At 34.9% G+C, this 18,171-nt stretch overlaps 1 protein-coding gene across 9 annotated transcripts in view; it reads right to left on the bottom strand.

Annotated features, from left to right (window-relative positions):
• Nucleotides 1–18,171, bottom strand: part of AGFG1 (ArfGAP with FG repeats 1) — a 111,955-nt gene that overhangs the window by 13,012 nt on the left and 80,772 nt on the right. For 4 of the 9 annotated variants that reach the window (XM_069104583.1, XM_069104584.1, XM_069104588.1 and 1 more), the window contains 5 exons: nucleotides 16,846–17,008; nucleotides 12,647–12,803; nucleotides 5,570–5,689; nucleotides 4,814–4,885; nucleotides 940–1,149 (listed from right to left, as the gene is read on the bottom strand). In XM_069104583.1, the coding sequence (XP_068960684.1) occupies nucleotides 940–1,149; nucleotides 4,814–4,885; nucleotides 5,570–5,689; nucleotides 12,647–12,803; nucleotides 16,846–17,008 (722 nt within the window). The remainder of the gene's footprint in view (nucleotides 1–939; nucleotides 1,150–4,813; nucleotides 4,886–5,569; nucleotides 5,690–12,646; nucleotides 12,804–16,845; nucleotides 17,009–18,171) is intronic. The other 5 variants (XM_069104589.1, XM_069104586.1, XM_069104587.1 and 2 more) reach the window with 2 other exon arrangements.

The following is an 18,171-nucleotide window of genomic DNA, read 5'->3' as shown; positions in this document are numbered from 1 at the left end:
TTTTAGCCAATTTTCCATTTTCATAATATAAAGCATTACACAACAAATTTTTTTTTAATTCTGAATTCACACAAAGTGGCATTATCTTTAAATATGCTACACAATTGAAGTAAAGATTAGAAAGGTGTTTTAAAATTGCTCTATTAGTCACTGCTAGTAAATCATAAACAAATTTTGATATTGATTAAACAAGTTAAGACATTAAGATTGTGAAAATTATCCTTCAGACTAACATATTAGTGTTGGTAAAACTTGTCTAAGAATGTTATCTCTCAAGAGTTGCTGAAAAGCAAAAACTTAATGCTTTTGGTAGGTTATGCTAATATTTTCAAAGCAATCAGTAAGACTACTGCCATCCATGTCTTAAATATGATCAGATCTCCTCTCTGACTTGGGAATTTGGAAGTGTGGTTTATTTATACTCTGGTATAAGAGACTCAGTACATCTTGTACTCTAATGACATTAATTTAATTGCTTCAATTCTATTCATGGTTACTATAGTGCATCTGACAAAGACATGAAAACAATTAAAAGAATATCAACATTATCACTGTTTAACTAAAGTCTCAAGCCCTGGGACTCTCCAATTATGAGACTCTGGTGGGTTTTTTATTCATTGATTTAAATGTGTGTAAAGATAACCTCTTACACAATGTAACTGATTTTATGAGAATGATTCAAATATAATCAACTAAGAAATATGACTGACAGTGCCTAAATGGATCGTGTTAAATTTCCAAAGAAGGCTTAAGGGAATATCAAAACTTCACAATGTCTTCTGTTTGAAATTCCTCAGGTAAATTTTCAAAATTACCTCAAAATCTTAGCAAGGTAAACTTTGGTTTTTCAAAACTAAGAAAGGTATAATCCTCAGATTTAATGAATACATTTGCATTTACAACACACATGGACTTGGGAATTTTCTTTAAGCTTAGTACCTTGCCCAGTACTGAAGATATTGTCTAAATTAGCAAGTGCCGCATATTTGTCAGTTGTCTGAAGATTAGCTTTTTTCGTTACAACTTTATTGATGGCTGTTGCAGTTTGATGGCTCTGGGAAGAATTGAAGGCTCCAAAATCAGCACTGGAGGATTTGGGGAAGTTATCAAAATGGGCAAAATTAGCATTTACTGATCCCACACTTCCACCTGTAATGAAATAAAAATACTTATATTTTATATGGTCTTTTCTCAATATTCTTAGATTATGACAATATAATTGCTTATCTGAATGTAACCCTATATCCTTAAAATTAAGTTTTACTAAGTGGAAATGATTTTTAACATCTTCATTTTCAGAGTGTTCATAAAATGAAGGGTACATATGTCTACCCTAACTTTTCATTTCTCTAAGTTACTAAAATTAATGCATTACCTAAGCAGTTACATTATTTATAGAAAACTTTTCTATTCACCAACTGTACTAAATATAGATTATTTTTTAGTTCTCAAAACTAAGAATTTGGAAAAAAGGCAAAATATGCTACTTGAAAATTAAATACTTAGTCTATTAAAACAAGCAGGAGAGATGTTTTGTTTTGACCCAGAATTATTTGGTCTAGTAGTTCAGAATCCCTAGATTTGTTTAATTTGTAGAGGTACTACTATTTAATTTCACTATTAAATTACTGTTAATTATTCTAATGTATAATACACTCTAAGACTGAGAACAAAAGCATACTGCAGGAAAAGAAAAAGCCCTTTTAATCTATGATATATATGCATGTATATGTGGTTTTTACATAACTATCGTTTATACATATATAGCACACACAAGTTATGTGTGCATATACATATATACACATACATACATTATAGATGTACAGATGGGCACACACACACACACATAAAAGGCAGCATAGCATGTCACAGTGCAAAGAGAGCTGGCCTCAGTCAGAAAGGTCTGGGTTCAAGTTCTGCCTCTGACACATAATGTATGACCCTAAATAAGTCAAAAGTTCAAGAAGTTTAAAAAACTATTTACATAATAATATTGAGATGTTTAAATTTGCAATACAAGAAACACCAACAACTATAGCTTACATAAAAGCTGAGAGATCCTCAATTTTTAAGAATATAAAGGAGGACTGAGACCAACGAGTTTGAGAACTACTGCCCTTGACAATGACATCACTTCCCATTAAAAAAAATCATACGTGCATTAAGAGCAATCTTCATCTACGTTTACAGAAGTCTAGAGCAAGCTCTTCATGAAGGTTTGCTTTATGGGACTGTCAAAGGAGTAGGGATGTGACAGTGTACTTCTATGTCTCATATACTCTATTCATCCTTAGATTTCAAATCATTGTGAAGCAGTTTAGTTGATTCAGGAGCTATACCCAGTCAATCAGCTTAAAAACAAGAAAGCAAAATATTTGGATTGCCAAGCCTATACTTCTAAAAAGGGAGGAAAATAGTATTCCTTTCTGGAAAAAAAATATCAATAAACTAGAAATTTTGAAACAAATTATTTACAGTTGCGTCTTAATGGTGGTAGTTGGAGACATTTTTTGTTATTTGTTATATGCTATTTTTCTTTCTTGAAAAGGGAGAAGACAAAATCTAGGGGTCACGTGAGGATTAATCATGGCGTACTAGGAGGTGGGTAGAGCAAGCAGCTACATCAGAAACAGAAAATTCACATTCATAATAAGGCCAGTGAATCCAAGGAACAGGAACTTAGCAAGAACTTTACCAATTTAAATTGATCCCTATCAATTTAGGTGGGGTGGGGGAGAGGTTAGAAGCAAAGCTATAACAATAAGCAACATGGAGTCTTAGAATCATGGTGGCTTACTTAGACCATTGGTTCCAGAACTACATGGACCTTTAGAGGGAGTCCAAATACCAGTCTACAACAATAGTTGAGTAGTTAACTTTACCCAAAAGGGGGCAGAAGCAATCATCATATATACCTAACAAATATGTTTCAATGAGCCAACCAGAACAGAAATTCCAGGATCCAATGGAAAGAAAAGGGAGGGGAGAAGGAAAGAAAAAAAAAAAGCAGAAGAGAAGGGAAATGGTGACAATAGTAACAGAAAGATGAGTAAGGAAGAAGGAAAAACAGAGGAAAAGGAGAGGAAAGGAAAGAAGAGAAAAGGGGGGAAAGAATAAGAGAGAAAGGGTAGAGAAGAGGAAGCAGAGAAAAGGGAGATAAAGGAGTAGGGAGGAAAGGTAGAAAAAAGAATATAAAATGTTAGTCTTATTCCAAAGTCACTGAGATTTCCAGGAAAGCAACAATTACCAAGCTAAGTACAAAAGGGCTAAAGCTCAAGGAAGACAAATCTTGAAGGATATTCAAGGATCCTAAGGTAAATACAGAACTCCCATACGTCTATTGTCAGATAATCTAGATTGAGTGAAGCCTACTAGAGGATAATGGGGGAGGGGGGTGTTGAAGGCAGAGAGATGGAAGGGAGGGGTAACATAAATGAGATTATGGGAGAGGAAGCTATCAGACAGAGGAGACAAGAAACTAAAGATGCCTATTGAAATTGTGAGGCTCCCACAACCATAGCTACAGTTTTAATAAGTAGATTTTAAAAGGGCCAAGATACCCAACAGAAAACTAGAGAAACCTAGGACAACTGCCTTCAAAGACAAAATCTGGAAAAAAGAAATCATAAGAGGGAATATTAAACAAGAGTAAGATCTGGTTTCTTGAGCCTTGGTCCACAGAATAAAGACACATAACTTGGTTGGTCTTTTTAAAATTATTTTATTCACTGTATGTTACTTGCTGAGAAGCAGAGAGTTCTCCAGGAGGTTTCATGTCCTATCTCTTACATTAATGGCTGTATGACCTCTGAGAACATCAATCTCCAGGCAACTCTCTAAGACTCTAAGTTGCATTGAAGGTGCCTATTTGCTTTAGTAGGAAGTCCTCCTTCAGAGCTCCCTACATCAATGCAATCAAAGTCTTATTCCTGTTTCTCTATAGTGCTTAGTAATAAAAACTTTTAAAATCACCTAAAATAAGTGTTCTATATTGTTTCCAGGCTGTTGGAGAAAAGTGATACGGTTAAGCTCTCCTTGCTGGCAAAACTGGAACAGAAAGCAAGCCAAGTCCTTGGGGGCTGCTTAGGCAAGAAATGAATGGGCACACTAGTTGAAATAAGAAGACCCCTCTCGACTTTTCATTTAGTCTTTAAATTATAGTTTATAGTTTAACTTATAAATTATAAGTTGCTAATTCTCTTAGGTGTGGTGTTTAATTCCTGCCAGTTATGACATTTTTAGGTCTTTGACAATCCCAGCTCTGATACCTAATCTTTATGGGACCTTGGGCAAGGTACTTAAAACCTCTCCAGGCCTCAATTTCCTCATCTCTAAGATAAGCAGGGGTTGGACGTGGCCTTTGAGCAACTTCTCTGCTCTTAAATCCAAAATTCCAAATAAATACACACACTTCTGAACATGTTTCCTCCAGCTATAAAATAAAGATAATGTTTGTACTATATAACTATTTGTACTATATGTACACATAACTATGTGTACTATATGTACACATAACTATTTATCTGTCTCAAAAGACTGGTTTATAATCTTTAAAACACTACTATGCCACCAAAATAAATTTTATTTGGCTCTCACAGCAATTTTACCTTATATATTTTCCTGTAGATATATTATTGGGTTCCCTAAGTGAATTTAGTAATGTAGGAATGGGATGAATAAAATTTAGAATGTGAAATATAATTTTTAAAAGATGAATTGAGCAATGAATTGACAAGTAAAACTAAATAAATGAAATGTTAAAGAAATGTAGCACAAAACACAAGCTAGACTTCCTACATGATTTAAGACTTACTGTGGACAGCCTGGAGAGGAAAAGCTGAAGTAAATTCCCCATAACTGCAGCTGGATGAAAGCATTCTAAATGCTGGATGGCCAGAAATAATATGGAGTGAAATTATAAAGGAGGGGAGGGAGAATGGAAAAATAAAATTAAAAGAAAATGCTTTAACACAATACACAAAGTTGAAAGCAAAGCAATAAGCCACAGATTTAGCCAAATAGCAACAGTTAAATGAATTTTAAAAACAAGAATTTGAGAAATTATGAATTTAAATACCAGTTCCTACACACAAAGTCTTTGGCTAAGTAAAAAGTCAATGTAAATCTTTTCCATTTTCTAACATTTCTGGTTTGAGTAATTAAAATTAAATTTGTTTTTCATGGTGCCAAAGGAAGAAATTATCTAATTTCCCCTACAGAGACATAAGATCAAGCAAGTCAATAAACAATAAAACAAAATTCAACAAAAAACAATTTCACATGAAAGCTTCAATTGGTCAGAGTAAAGTTTTAATAGCCTTAATGTGTAGGAAGAAAAGGAGACAATATGTTAAGGATTATGGTTTATAAAAACCCAGAAAAAGGAAAAAAAAAAAGAAGAAAAACTATTCATTTTAGGTTTCCCCAGAGCTGTATAAGGCAGGATTGTGTTGTCAGGTAATTATGTCAAATGAACTTAAGAATAATTTCTTTTTAATTTATATCTAGAGATTTTTTATTAAAAAAATAACAAAAACAAATAGTTAAGCATAATGCTATATAGCTCTACCTGTAGTTTGGGGCTGAAAAGGAGAGTGACTTGCTGTGGGGAAACCTCCAAAATTACTCGAACCACTAGACTGTCCAAATGCATCAAAGTTTGCAAAATCTGAATTTGCAGAATTCTGAGCTGTAAATGGCAAGGAACAAGACATGTTAATGAATATGGAAAAGAGAAAATAAAAGAAAACATGACAAATGAACTTATGATATTTGGGAAAACCTTTGTGTGAACCACAATTTACATTAAATTATAAAATTAATTTTATACTACAGCATTCTACCTAATTCTACCTAATTCTTAAAAGTCTAGCTCAGTTTTTTACTGAAACAAATTTATGCAACATTGCCCAAAGAAATTCTAGCAATCTCCTGTGATGTCAAACCCCTTCACTTAGTGAACAGTCGGGAACATATCTGCTTTATGTAAAATTGATCTGGTAAATTATATGAAACTCTTACAACAGAATGTTAAATGTAATAATGAAGAAAAGATACAATACTCAGTGTATTAAAATTACGGTACAGTTCTAATCAGCTCAGTATTCAATTCAAGCACTGTAATAACCATTGCATAAAATATTTTTTATCTTATTTTTGTTTAATAAAATCTAAAACTATGAAGAGATCGCCTTTCCTTTCGATGGGTCAAAGATTAGAATTTTTGAAGACTTTACATGCATTTAATTAAAACACCACTAAAATAACAAAAACACTGACAAGATGGCCACACCAGTGGTTTTCATCCTAATTATATAAATTATGATTGCTTTCAACACAACACTGCCACTCGTTTCGTTTCCAAATAATTATCAGACACTAATATTTAAATATTAATATTTAATAAGCATGTTAAAATATTTAATATTTTTAATAATTAATGAATTAATAAGTATTAAATATCAGACACTAATATTTAAAAATTAAGGACATCAGAAATTTTTAAACATCTATTTAAACTCAGAAAAACAAATTAAGCTATCTTCCTCAAAACGAAGATGTGCAAGAGAGTATAAGAAGTTGTCATGGGGTCGGGTGGGTAGCCCAGATACAGAAGACGGGGATACTAAGAAAAATCCCATGCTTAAACATGCTCATCTGGAAAAAAAAATTGTGAATACAGAAGAATCTTCTTTGGAAAGAATAGTTTCTTGGAGGAGGGAAGCTTGACCACAGATGGGGGGAGGGGGGAGGGAAGATACTGGGCTCAGGGTTATCATTTTTTTAACCTACTACTGCTTTTCTTTTTTCTTTTTCTTCTGAGTCCTTATCCTTCCTTTCTACCTTTGGAATTACAATGGGAAAGAGTCCACAATATTCTGCTTATCACACCTTGTTCTTGATCATTTTTCATGAGCAACATATGACATTTGTTTCTTAGTGATGTAATTAATGTCCTTTAACAAATAAACAAAAAGTAAATAAAATGGCTTCTTTTAAAAGGAAGGAATGGACTTAACCATACTGTGACTTCCTAAATACATCACAGTAAAATGGGATATAATTTATAGGTTAAAACTTAACAATTTTTATAAAATTCCAACACAATAAAATAAAATGGTCTCTTACTTTATTCTTCTGCACAAACCACCAAACTACCATCTGGCAACACTGGCCTACTTATGATTCCTTAACTATGACATGTCATCTTCTGTCTGTCCCTTTGCACTGGCTATCTCCATATTCCGACATGCTCTGTCACCTCACTTCCATCACTGAGTTTCCCAGCTTTCTTCTAGACTAAGTCCAAATCTTGTCTTGTAAAGGAGGGTAGGTCCTGCCTAGATGCTAATGCCTTCTTCTCAGATTAGCTTCCAACTACTTCACAAGTATCTTAGAAGTTATTTGCATGTGGCCTTCTTCAAAAAACGTAAGCTTGCTGAGGGCAGCTACTGTCTTTGCCTCTCTTTTTATTTTCAGCACTTAGTGCAGTATCTTATACCTTCAAACTGAACCCTACTGAACTTCCCCTTTCTGTGCCTTTGAATACTGTGCCCTTCCCTTGGGAGAGAATTCCTTCTTGATGGCATCTCTGAGAATCTATACCTTTCTTTGAGTACCCCTTCCTCCACAAAGCCTTTTTGCTGATCCTCCCCAATTGTCAGTGATCTCCCTCCACAACTTATTTTGTTTTTACTTATCTGTGTACAGGTTGTTCTACTGGCCTGAAAGCTGAACTTTTTAAAGCTCCTTGAGAGGTGGGACCACCTTATTTTTCTATTTGTATCTGCAGTCCTTAGCACAGTGCTTGTCACACTAACAAATGCTCCCAACCTTCTTCCTTCCTTTCTTTTATTCATGTTGTATCCGCCAACAAAACATAAGCTCCTCAAGGAGAGGAACTGTTCCAGCTGTTGTCTTTACATTTCTACTAGCTAGCAGGGTGTGTTGTACATGTATCATAGAGACTTAATCAACTTTTGTTGAACTAAAGAGTTAAGAAGAGAATATTCATGGTAGGAGAAACAGAAGGTTCTTCAAGGACTTAGAAATAAAAGAATGACAAATAAAACTAGGATTTATCTTTCTAGCCATAACAAACCCCCAATATAGTTTCTTATGAAAATGACTAAGGAGAATATAATTTCAGTTCCCAATTTACAAATAGTATATGAAAAAATTAATTTTCAAGTCAGATGTCTGACTTAATAACATGGTTGGCCCAAATGACTCTACAACATTCAAATCTAAACTGATTATTCTTTGATGTCCAATGATGGAACAGCAGAAGGAGGACCGACCCTATGTGGTTTGGTACCTCTCCCACTGATGAGCCAATGACTAACTTCTCAGCTTGTACTCCCAAGAGAACTTGCCTTAAAGGGGTTGTTGTGATGATCAAACCAAATATGTGAGGTAGTGGCATTAACATACATACAAAGCGTAACCATGAGACCAAGGCCCAAAATCTCACCAAAAAATCAGCCACTTTTGCTTTGTTTCGTTTTTTAAACATTAGACTTAATAAGCAATAATTTAAAAGTTTAAAATTCTACCTTTAAAATATGCTTCCATAAAAATTTTTTTTAAATATGCTTCTATGATCACACTTATAGTTATTTGAAGGTGACTGGCTGAATACATGAGACAATCAACTTGAGTCCATAAGAAAGTATCATGTTAGAGTAAAAAGAAAAAAAAAGAATATTAGATAAGAGTTTAGGAGACCTAGGCTACAGTTCCAGCTAAGCTACTCATTACCAAGGCCCTAGGCAAATTACTTATGTTCTCTGAGCCTCAGTTTCCTCATATAAAAGGGCTGGACTAGATCAGAGGTTCTTTTTTGTGTGTCTCTGATCCCTCTTGGAAGTCTCATGAAACCTACTGACCTCTTCTCAGAATCATGTCTTTAAAAGCATACAATAAAATACAGAGGATTAGAAAGGAAACCAATGATATTTAAATATAGTAATCACAATGTTTTATAAAAGGTTATGGGTCCCAAGTTAAGAATCCCTAGATTAAATGTTCTCTCAGGTCCTATCCAGCTGCAAAATTCTCTGCCTTATTAAATACAGACCATGTTCAACTTCCTTTCTGACTAGAGTTGGAAAGAAGACCAGAGGTCGAATTCTGCCTCTGAAATTTCCCAGCTATCATGATCCTGGCAAAAGTCACCCAACATGAGTCTGAGTTTCCTTATCTATGCATGGAGGTGAGAGGGTATAATATACTCATACTATTGAGTTATGCTTGTTATGAGGAAAGAGCTTTTTTGTTTTTGTTTTTTGGCAAAACAACTAGAGTTAAATGACTTGGGCAAGTCAAACAGCAAGTATCTGAGGCTGGATTTGAACTCAGGTCCTCCTGATTCCAAGATCAGTGCTCTATCCATTGCAACACCTAGTTGCCCTGAGGAAAGAGCTTACTGAACTAAGTAATACATTGCTATGAATTTTTTTCTTCTTAATAATCAACAAACATAGTCAAATCCTGCATTCTCTAAACTTTTCAGTAAAGTATATAACTATAAAAATGTGGTCTGCTATAAGTTTAGCTCCAGAAAGAAGTTGAGAAAAGTCACATCTTCCCATTAACTGCAGAAATGAGGGACTATAGGTGTAAAATATTACATCTACTGTAAAGATTGTGAGTATGTTGGCTTTGCTGGGCTGCTTTCTTTTTTCATTCCCCTTTTTGGTTCTTTGTTGTGAGGCGTGGCTTGATGGGTAGTAGAAGAGGGAAGGACAAATTAGAAGGTAAGTGTAATGTTAGTTATTAACAATAATAAAACAAAATGTTAACCACTCAGATGAAAATTAATGAAAATATTATTAAAATGTTAGCAGTACAACAAAATAAAAATGACATGTGAACTACTAAAATGAACTTATCTATCTGAAAAAGAAATTCATGTTTCCTGCAAGAAAGTACATTTATATAAACACTGTTTAATTGTGTACAATTCTAATTTGAATCCACCTGCTATATCATCAATCTATTTATGACATGAACAAATGAGCAAAAAAAACAAACTGGGGAAAAAACTGGTGATGAGAGCTTTGTCGTCTCAATAACTTCATCTGTTCTATCCAAAATATGAAACATAAAATAGCCCATATTGCTTGCAAGGACTTCTAGAAAAAAGAATTTTAGACTGACTCACAATGACTCAGATTTAGAATCAAATCCAAGGCAAATAATTTCTGAGCAAGACCACAGCATGCTAATGGGCACAAGGCCTGAGGGACTAAAGGACTAGTTTCGTTAGTCACTTCTTGTTGTGTATATAATTTATATGTATGTGCTATAATACGTGTATGTGTGCACCCATACACATATAGTACTTGTTTAACATCGAAGCTAACTTTTAAATGAATCAAGCAAAGAAAAAAAAGTCTTTTAAATTACAATCCACGTGTAAGATATAGAATTTAGGCACTTCAATGAGACTCTGTTTTACAAATAAGGGAAGTAACCTTGTACTCTTACAGACATATGTAGACATTAGATTTTCTTTCAAAAGTTTTTTTTTTGTCTTTCTGTACAAAAAGGCCCCAAAAGGCTACAATCTGCACCCTCAAGAAATGTGGTATTTGATCTCTTTAACTGATGGCCTTTTACATTTAAAGAGGTCAGTAATGTTAAATGATGACTGAAGTTCTAATTATTTATTCAAAACTGCCATATTTAAGAAGTATGAAGAAACCTAAAATGGACATAATAATTGTTACCTTGAAGCCTATGAACACTTAATTTTTAAAAATGTAATATGAAGATAATATTAAGCTGTCACTGAATTAACCTTCTTGAGAATAGAATTGTTTTCTTTTTTCTTTTTGTATCCCCAAGACCTAGAAAAATGCCTGGCACATAGAAGGTTTACTAAATGCTAGTTAGCTGATTGATTTAAGTGATAAGCAGAGAGACACTAAAAACATGTCTACAGGCTAAATTCAAATAAAGCTGAAACTGGAATTTAATTCAGGATAAAATATCATATATGGTGAGAAACAAGACAATCTGAACTTTTCTGATTAAAACTCCAACTTCAGCCAGCCAAAGGGTCATAAAGCACCAGTCTGGCATCACAGGTGGGACCAAGAGTTGTACATTTTGGTTAAAAAGCAAACTAGTGCCCACTTGGGGAATTTGAAGTAAGATATTTGAATTCTTCTGGCTTTTTTGCTGTTCAGAAATGATACCAACAAAACCAAAAATGTTTCAGAACCTCCAATTCTCCCTTCTATCCCATTAGAGATATATCCCAAGAATTCAAGTGACTCAAATCACACAATTAGGGTGAAGAAAAAAACAAGGAAGCTAAGGAATCATTAGTTTACAAGTTTCATATAAATCACGTTGGACATTTCTGAAAGATGCAGGTTCCCTTTTCCTCTAGCCCAAAAATTTTGAAATTAAATGACAAGGGAGCAAGAATGAGTTTCAGCCAATACTCCTATACATGAACAGGCAATAAAGAAATGCAGTAGAGAGTCTAAGTTGACTTCAAAATAGCATTCTGAAAACAAAAAGCTTTTAATTAGTGCTCTCCATTTAGTTTAATGTCTCTAAGGTCTACTGATCACACATGTGGAAGTATACACTCTCCGATGCAGTGATGAAGTGATTTCTCCCTGATTCCAAATCTTACTTCATTTCATTTCCTCATAGTTCTATTCTGCATTCTCTTTACTTGTGTACTGGCTTAGACATTCCTTGGGGAAGGAGGCTGGGTCTGAGTAATCTTTTGTTTCCTCCCTCATTACCTAATACTTAAAAGATAGTAATTTAAACTGCCTGATCTACCTATACAAATGTCAAATGTTGTCTTTTAAAAAATAGAATATTATATTACCTTGACATTTGAAAGAAAGAATAAAAAGGGTAAGTCAAAATTACATAAGTTCAGAAAATCTGCACTAAAGCAAGGGAATTTAGCTTAGAAACAAAAGGGTAATTCCTGAAAGTGTCCAAATACAGGAATAGACCTGGAGAAATTTATGATCAATTTAGATGATAAAATATCTAGGAGAGATGATACGGAGCCTTAACTAAAGAAAATAAGCTAAATTAAAAGACCTCAGAGATAGAAAGAGTAAACTCCCCAAACTCCAATTTATGGTACTGGGGCCCAGAATCTAAAAAGTTATTTTGTGCCAAGAAATAAAACTACCATTTAGATTTTCAAAATAAAAACTTAAAAGGGTCATGTTGGTCTTTGGTTGTTACTTGGGATTTATCCCCATTCATTACCAAAGGAAAAAATTCACCTAATTTTTAATCAAGTTTAAAGTATTTAATTCTTTTGTAACCTTCTATTCAACAAAATAGTCCTATACTAACAATGGTTAACAAAATATACCCCAAAAAAGCTTCTTTATGTTTTAACTATCTTATAGTTTCCTTAAATAGATACATTAAAATAAGAATCCAAATTTTAATCATGACTCGTTTGATGAAACTGCTTAACTATCAAACTGATAAACTAAACCTCAATTGGAATGAATGACATATTTGTAAGTATACTGAAGTCGGTGAATTTATTTGTATTAAAAAAAAAAACATCATACACATCTAGTCAAGAATAACCTTTTCTTAAGCACAATATATTTTTAAGGCAGTTATCATCAAACAAAAATCTTACCTGTATGACTATTGAAATGTGCAAAGTTAGCAAAATTTGCGGTAGCAGTTGACTGTGGAGTTGGAGCAGCAAAGATGTCTGAGCCAAGGTCACTCAGGAGGTCAAACTGCTTCTTTTCTGGCTGCTGCTGTCCTTGAGATCGAACTACAACAGGGGACTACAAATAAAGTATCAGCTATAAAGAAAGAAATCATCTCCAATTTGCTTTACCAAAATTTTAGGTGTTATTTCTCATCTCCAAAATTTAACATATTTTTAAGACCAAGTAATTCCAAGTGGATTTGTCGTTGTAATCACTCTTTTTTTTTTAAGCAATTGGGGTTAAGTAACTTGCTCAAGGTTACACGGCCAGTTATTTCTGGGTGTGGTGCTAAGTATCTGAGTCCAGATTTGATCCCCAGGTCATCCCGACACTAGAGCTGGTGCTCTTATTCGCTGAGCCACCTGGCCACCCCTAAGCAAATGGGGTTAAGTAACTTGCTCAAGGTTACACGGCCAGGTGTTTCTGGGTGGGTGCTAAGTGTCTGAGCCTGGATTTGATCCCCAGGTCATCCCAACACTGGAGCTGGTACTCTTACTCGCTGTGCTACCTGGCTGCCCCTGCTGTAATCACTCTTAAGATAAATAATAGCCAAAAATAATCTGTCAAAGAGCACAGTTTCCCCATTTTGGTTTTATAACTCATTTCTAAAACTTGCCACAGTATGGGGCTCATTGCTCATTGACTGACTAAATGACAGATGAGTAAAATGAGCTATATAGTTACCCAAAGCATCAGAACTGATGAGTGACAAAGTCAAAACTAAAGCCTCCTAACTCCCAAGTCTTTCAATGCTCTTTTCCAACCATAAAAGATCATTTTTATAGTACAATATTGTAAATCCATACTACAAGGCTGAGCTTTAGTCAGGTCTGCACTATGATAAAGACAATCTCTATAGCCATTCTCTCATAAGGAAAAAGCAGGGTGGTTTTTTTCCCTCTCCAGAGAGATATTCAGAGGGATTAGGGTGGGGGAGAAGGGACAGGATGGACAGACTTAAAACACTCTTATGTCAAAGTTTGAGTCTATTTTCTTTCTATGTTATAACGAATTATAAAAACAACATCATTTTCCAACTACTCAACATGGAAAACTGTCCTATTTCTACTATAGGACCGTGAAGACAATGTGCTAGTTTGTAACTCTGGCTTCTATCATGAACCCAGGCCAGACCAAATCTCTACATAAGGTAGGGCAATCTTCACAGAATCTTAAGAGTTCAAAGAAACCTCAGAATCATCTGGTCTATCTATAACCAGAACAAAAATCCTACCTTTCTCAAAGCAGAGTTGGTGGCCTAAAATTTTTTAAGTTTTTTTCAACTTGAAGAACAAGTAGTAAAAGTACATGACACTGTTTGAATTCCAATAGATCCTATATTTAACTTGGCCACCAAAACAGCAGAAACTCATCAACTAAGTCAACAAGGAAGAAAAGTTTCCTGACACCACAAACACCTTGGAATTTTTTTTTTTTTTAAAGCAATCGGGGTTAAGTAACTTGCTCAAGGTTACACGACCAGTTATTATTTCTGGGTGTGGTGCTGAGTATCTGAGCCCGGATTTGATCCAGGTCATCCCGACACTGGAGCCGGTGCTCTTACTCGCTGAGCCACCTGGCCGCCCCTAACACCTTGGAATTTTTAATGATCAAAAATAACAGCATATCAAACCCCTTTTTGCTTATGCTGAGGAATTGAAATAGTACTTCAATCAAAAGAGAGCATTCTACTCAGCAAAAATTCCACTCTTTCCTTGACTACTTTATAATCTCCTTTGATGGATCTTTGTCCAGGCCACACTAACATTGGTGTTCCCCAAGGTTCTGTCCTGGGTCTTCTTCTCTTCTCCCACCATTCTATTTCATTTAATAAATTCATCAGCTCCCAAAGATGCAATTATGAGCTTTAGGATGATAATTCTCAGATCTTCTTACGCAGTCCTAACCTTTCTACTGGCTAGCAGTCTTGAGTTTCCAACTGTTTATTACACATCACAAACTGGATGTCTCATTAACATCTTAAACTCAACATGCCCAAAGTGAACTTAACATCTTTCACTCTAAAGCCTCCCCTCTTCTGAATTTACCTATTACTCATCAAGAATACCATCATCTTCCCAATCTCCTAGGCCTTCACTCTAGGGCTCATGCCCAACTCCTCATTCTCTCATCTTCCATAACCAATGTTATCAAAGTCTGTTGATTTTACCTTCTTAATATCTCTTATATAAGCTCCCTTCTTTCCTACTGTCACACTGGTGCAAGCTCTCATCTCCTCATGCCTGGACTATTGCAACTGCCTGCCTCAAATGTCTCCTCACTACAGATGATCCTCCGCTCAGTTGTCAAATTAATCTTCCCAAAACTAAGGTCTGACCCATGTAATTCTCTATTCAACAAAATTCTCTGGCTTTCAAGGCCCTTCACAGACTGGTCTCCTCCTACCTTTCCAGTCTTCTTAAACATTACTCAGCAACACTGGTTGTTCCTCACAGAAGACAGATTCCGTATCTCTCAACTCCATGTATTTTCACCAGTTGTCCCACTGGCCTAGAATTCTCTCCCTCATCTCCACCTCCTGGTTTCCTTGGCTTCATTCAAGTTCCAGATAAAATCTCACCTTCTTCAAGAAATCTTTTCCAATCTCCCTTATTACCAGTATCTTCTCTCTACTGAATATCTCCAATTTATCCTGTATATATCTTGTTTGTATCCTTAGCACTTAGCATAAGTGTGTGACATGTCAGACATTTAATAAAGGTTTGTTGACTGACAAATATTGGAAAAGTCCCCTTCCCTCCCTGGGCCTCAGTTTTCTCATCAATAAAAATTTTAGTGCAGATGTCTTAAAGGATCCTTCCTTATTCCAAATTCTACAATCCTATGGAAGGGTTATGATATAATTTTAGGTTGACCTTTATGGTTAATAAAAAAACAAACAAACAAAACCAGATCTAGATTCCAAGAAGCTTTTTTTTTTTTTTTTTTTGGTAGAAATGTACCCATGACTTAGAAACATAAGACTCTGAAGCTGGAATGGACCCTTAGAATTTACCTGGGTAAATCAACTCAATAACCTGAACTGTAGTGTTCTCATCTGCAGATGGAGAATAGTGCCTATGTTTCACTCATACTATTCATTACATATCTTCCCTGGAGCCCTTTTCTCCTGGCCTGGTAAAACTTTTATTTTAAAACTGGTAGGCAGGTTTGACAAAAAACAGATTTAGATAAGATTAGATAGTCTAATGTGGGAGACAAATAATTATGCAAACAACTATATACAAACAAGATATGTACAGGATAAACTGGAGATATTCAGTAAGGACAAAATATTGGTATTAAGGGGGACTGGGATTAGGAAAGATTTCTTGAAGGTGGGATTTTAGCTGAAATGTAAATGAAACCAAGGAAACCAGGAAATGAGAAGAGAAAGAATTCTAGGCCAGTGGGACAACAGATTTAGATATGCTATGCTATATACCAAGTCTCAAATATGTGACCTAAATATAAAAGGTCACTTTTCTTTTTAATTTCAGAAAGTGGAAGGAGGCACCTTACACAACTATGGCTTAGGAGGGAATTCTTTTTTTGGGGGAGGAGGGGTTTTTTGGAAAGGGGAAGGCTGGGCAATTGGGGTTAAGTGACTTGCCCAAGGTCACACAGCTAATCCGAGGCCAGATTTGAAGTCAGGTCCTCCTGACTCCAGGGCTGCTGCTCTATTCACGGCACCACCTAGCCACCCCAGAGGGAATTCTTAACCAACTAAGTGGCAATGAAAATCATAAAAGGTAATAAAACAAAATATTTTAAAATTTCTTGTAAGAATAAAATTATTTATATATATATATATATATACCTATATGAAAATTGTATTATATTTCTACAGATTTCTGAGGCAACTGGAGAAGGGTGTGTATCTCCTATACTTAAGGACAAAAGGTTAAAAACATCTATACTTCATGGCCTTCAATCTTAATTATGTATATATACTGCTTACTTGAATCTTAGGACATTAATATTATGAGCATTATAGTAATCATTTCATTAACAACAATATGAAAAACAATGGTTTCTGTCATAAACGTTTCCCATTTGTGACATTTATTCTAACCTTAAAGAATAAATCATAAAATCTTTCTTGAAGACTACTCACTTGGCTGGGTGTGCCCTTATTCAAATGCAGGGCTGGTGCAGTCTCTCCTAAGAGAGATTTAAGTGGTTTGACCTCAGGTGTGCTGCTTGTACTACTAGCAGAAGACCCGGATATAGATGCATGGACAGATGCCACGACTTTTGCTTGTTCAGGAGGAACATACCTAAATGAAACATCAAGTATTATAATTCAGACCTTTTAAATTCAAAAGTCAAACAAATGTTGTTTCTATATAACTGGATCAAATAAAAGAAGTTATAGATTATATAAATACTAAAATACAATAAAAAGATTTATCAAAGAAGTTTTGCCAGCATTCCTTCAAGAAGTATATGGATGCAGCTAAATAACGTGTTTTTTTTTTTTTTAAAGCAACAACAGAAACACAGAAATAGAAAACCAGAAAGCCAAATGCTCTGAAAAGTTTTGGAGTAAAAGTATTTCTAATATGTATTACTATAATTTCCTGTTGTGGAGTGATAAATCTTCAATGTAATCTTGCTTCCAATTCTTCAAGGTTATTGACATTGACTTGCAGTGATGAGGTTTGATTTTGAAATGTTACTTTGTAACAAATCACAAATTCTATCAATTCTATTATGTAAAGGTGGAAGGGGAAAGCAAAAAGTGTGTTAAAAAATATGGCTAAGGAATAAGAAACAAAAAGAGAACAAAGACTTGGAGAATAAGTCTCCTAAATAAAGAGACTTTTTGTTTGTTTTGTTCTTTAAGTTTCTGGATTTATTTTTTTTTTAATAAATAGATACAATAAACCAGGTGAATAAAAGTACAGGCAGCACAGAGACCCCCAAAACAAGCCTAAAAACTGCTTCAAAATAAAAACCAAGAAAATGTTTTCATATATGCTGTGTGCAACATACAAATATACATGCATGTATGTATATGCGCATACACACACAAATATATATGAAATAGAGGGGAGGGGGAGGCTGACCATGAATTGAGAGGGGGATTAGGTGCTGATAGGCTGACTTTAGCAGTGATGGAGAGGTAAAAAAAAGTGCCTGTTGGCAGTGCAGAAGAGGTTAGAAGGTGTGAATCCACTTCTCTAAAGGATGGGAAACACTAAGTCACTAGGGCCTGGGAAGAGATAAGACTTTGGTAATCCTAGAGTGAAAAAGAAGACAGGATGATGACTCAAGTTGAGCAAGACCCAAAATAGGCAGAGTGCCTATACATATTTCCTGCAAGAAGACAGCTGGAAGGTACTCTATGAGGGACAGAGAAGGGAGTGGGAGGGGGAAGGGAGGGAGGGAGGGAGAGAGAGAGAGAGACAGAGAGAGAGAGAGAGAGAGAGAGAGAGAG

Source organism: Petaurus breviceps, unplaced genomic scaffold (assembly GCF_028583685.1).
Source record: "Petaurus breviceps papuanus isolate PSGF00001 unplaced genomic scaffold, PetGlider_PUasm1.0 688, whole genome shotgun sequence".
Classification (NCBI taxonomy): domain Eukaryota; kingdom Metazoa; phylum Chordata; class Mammalia; order Diprotodontia; family Petauridae; genus Petaurus; species Petaurus breviceps.
This window is presented reverse-complemented; position numbering and strand designations above follow the sequence as displayed.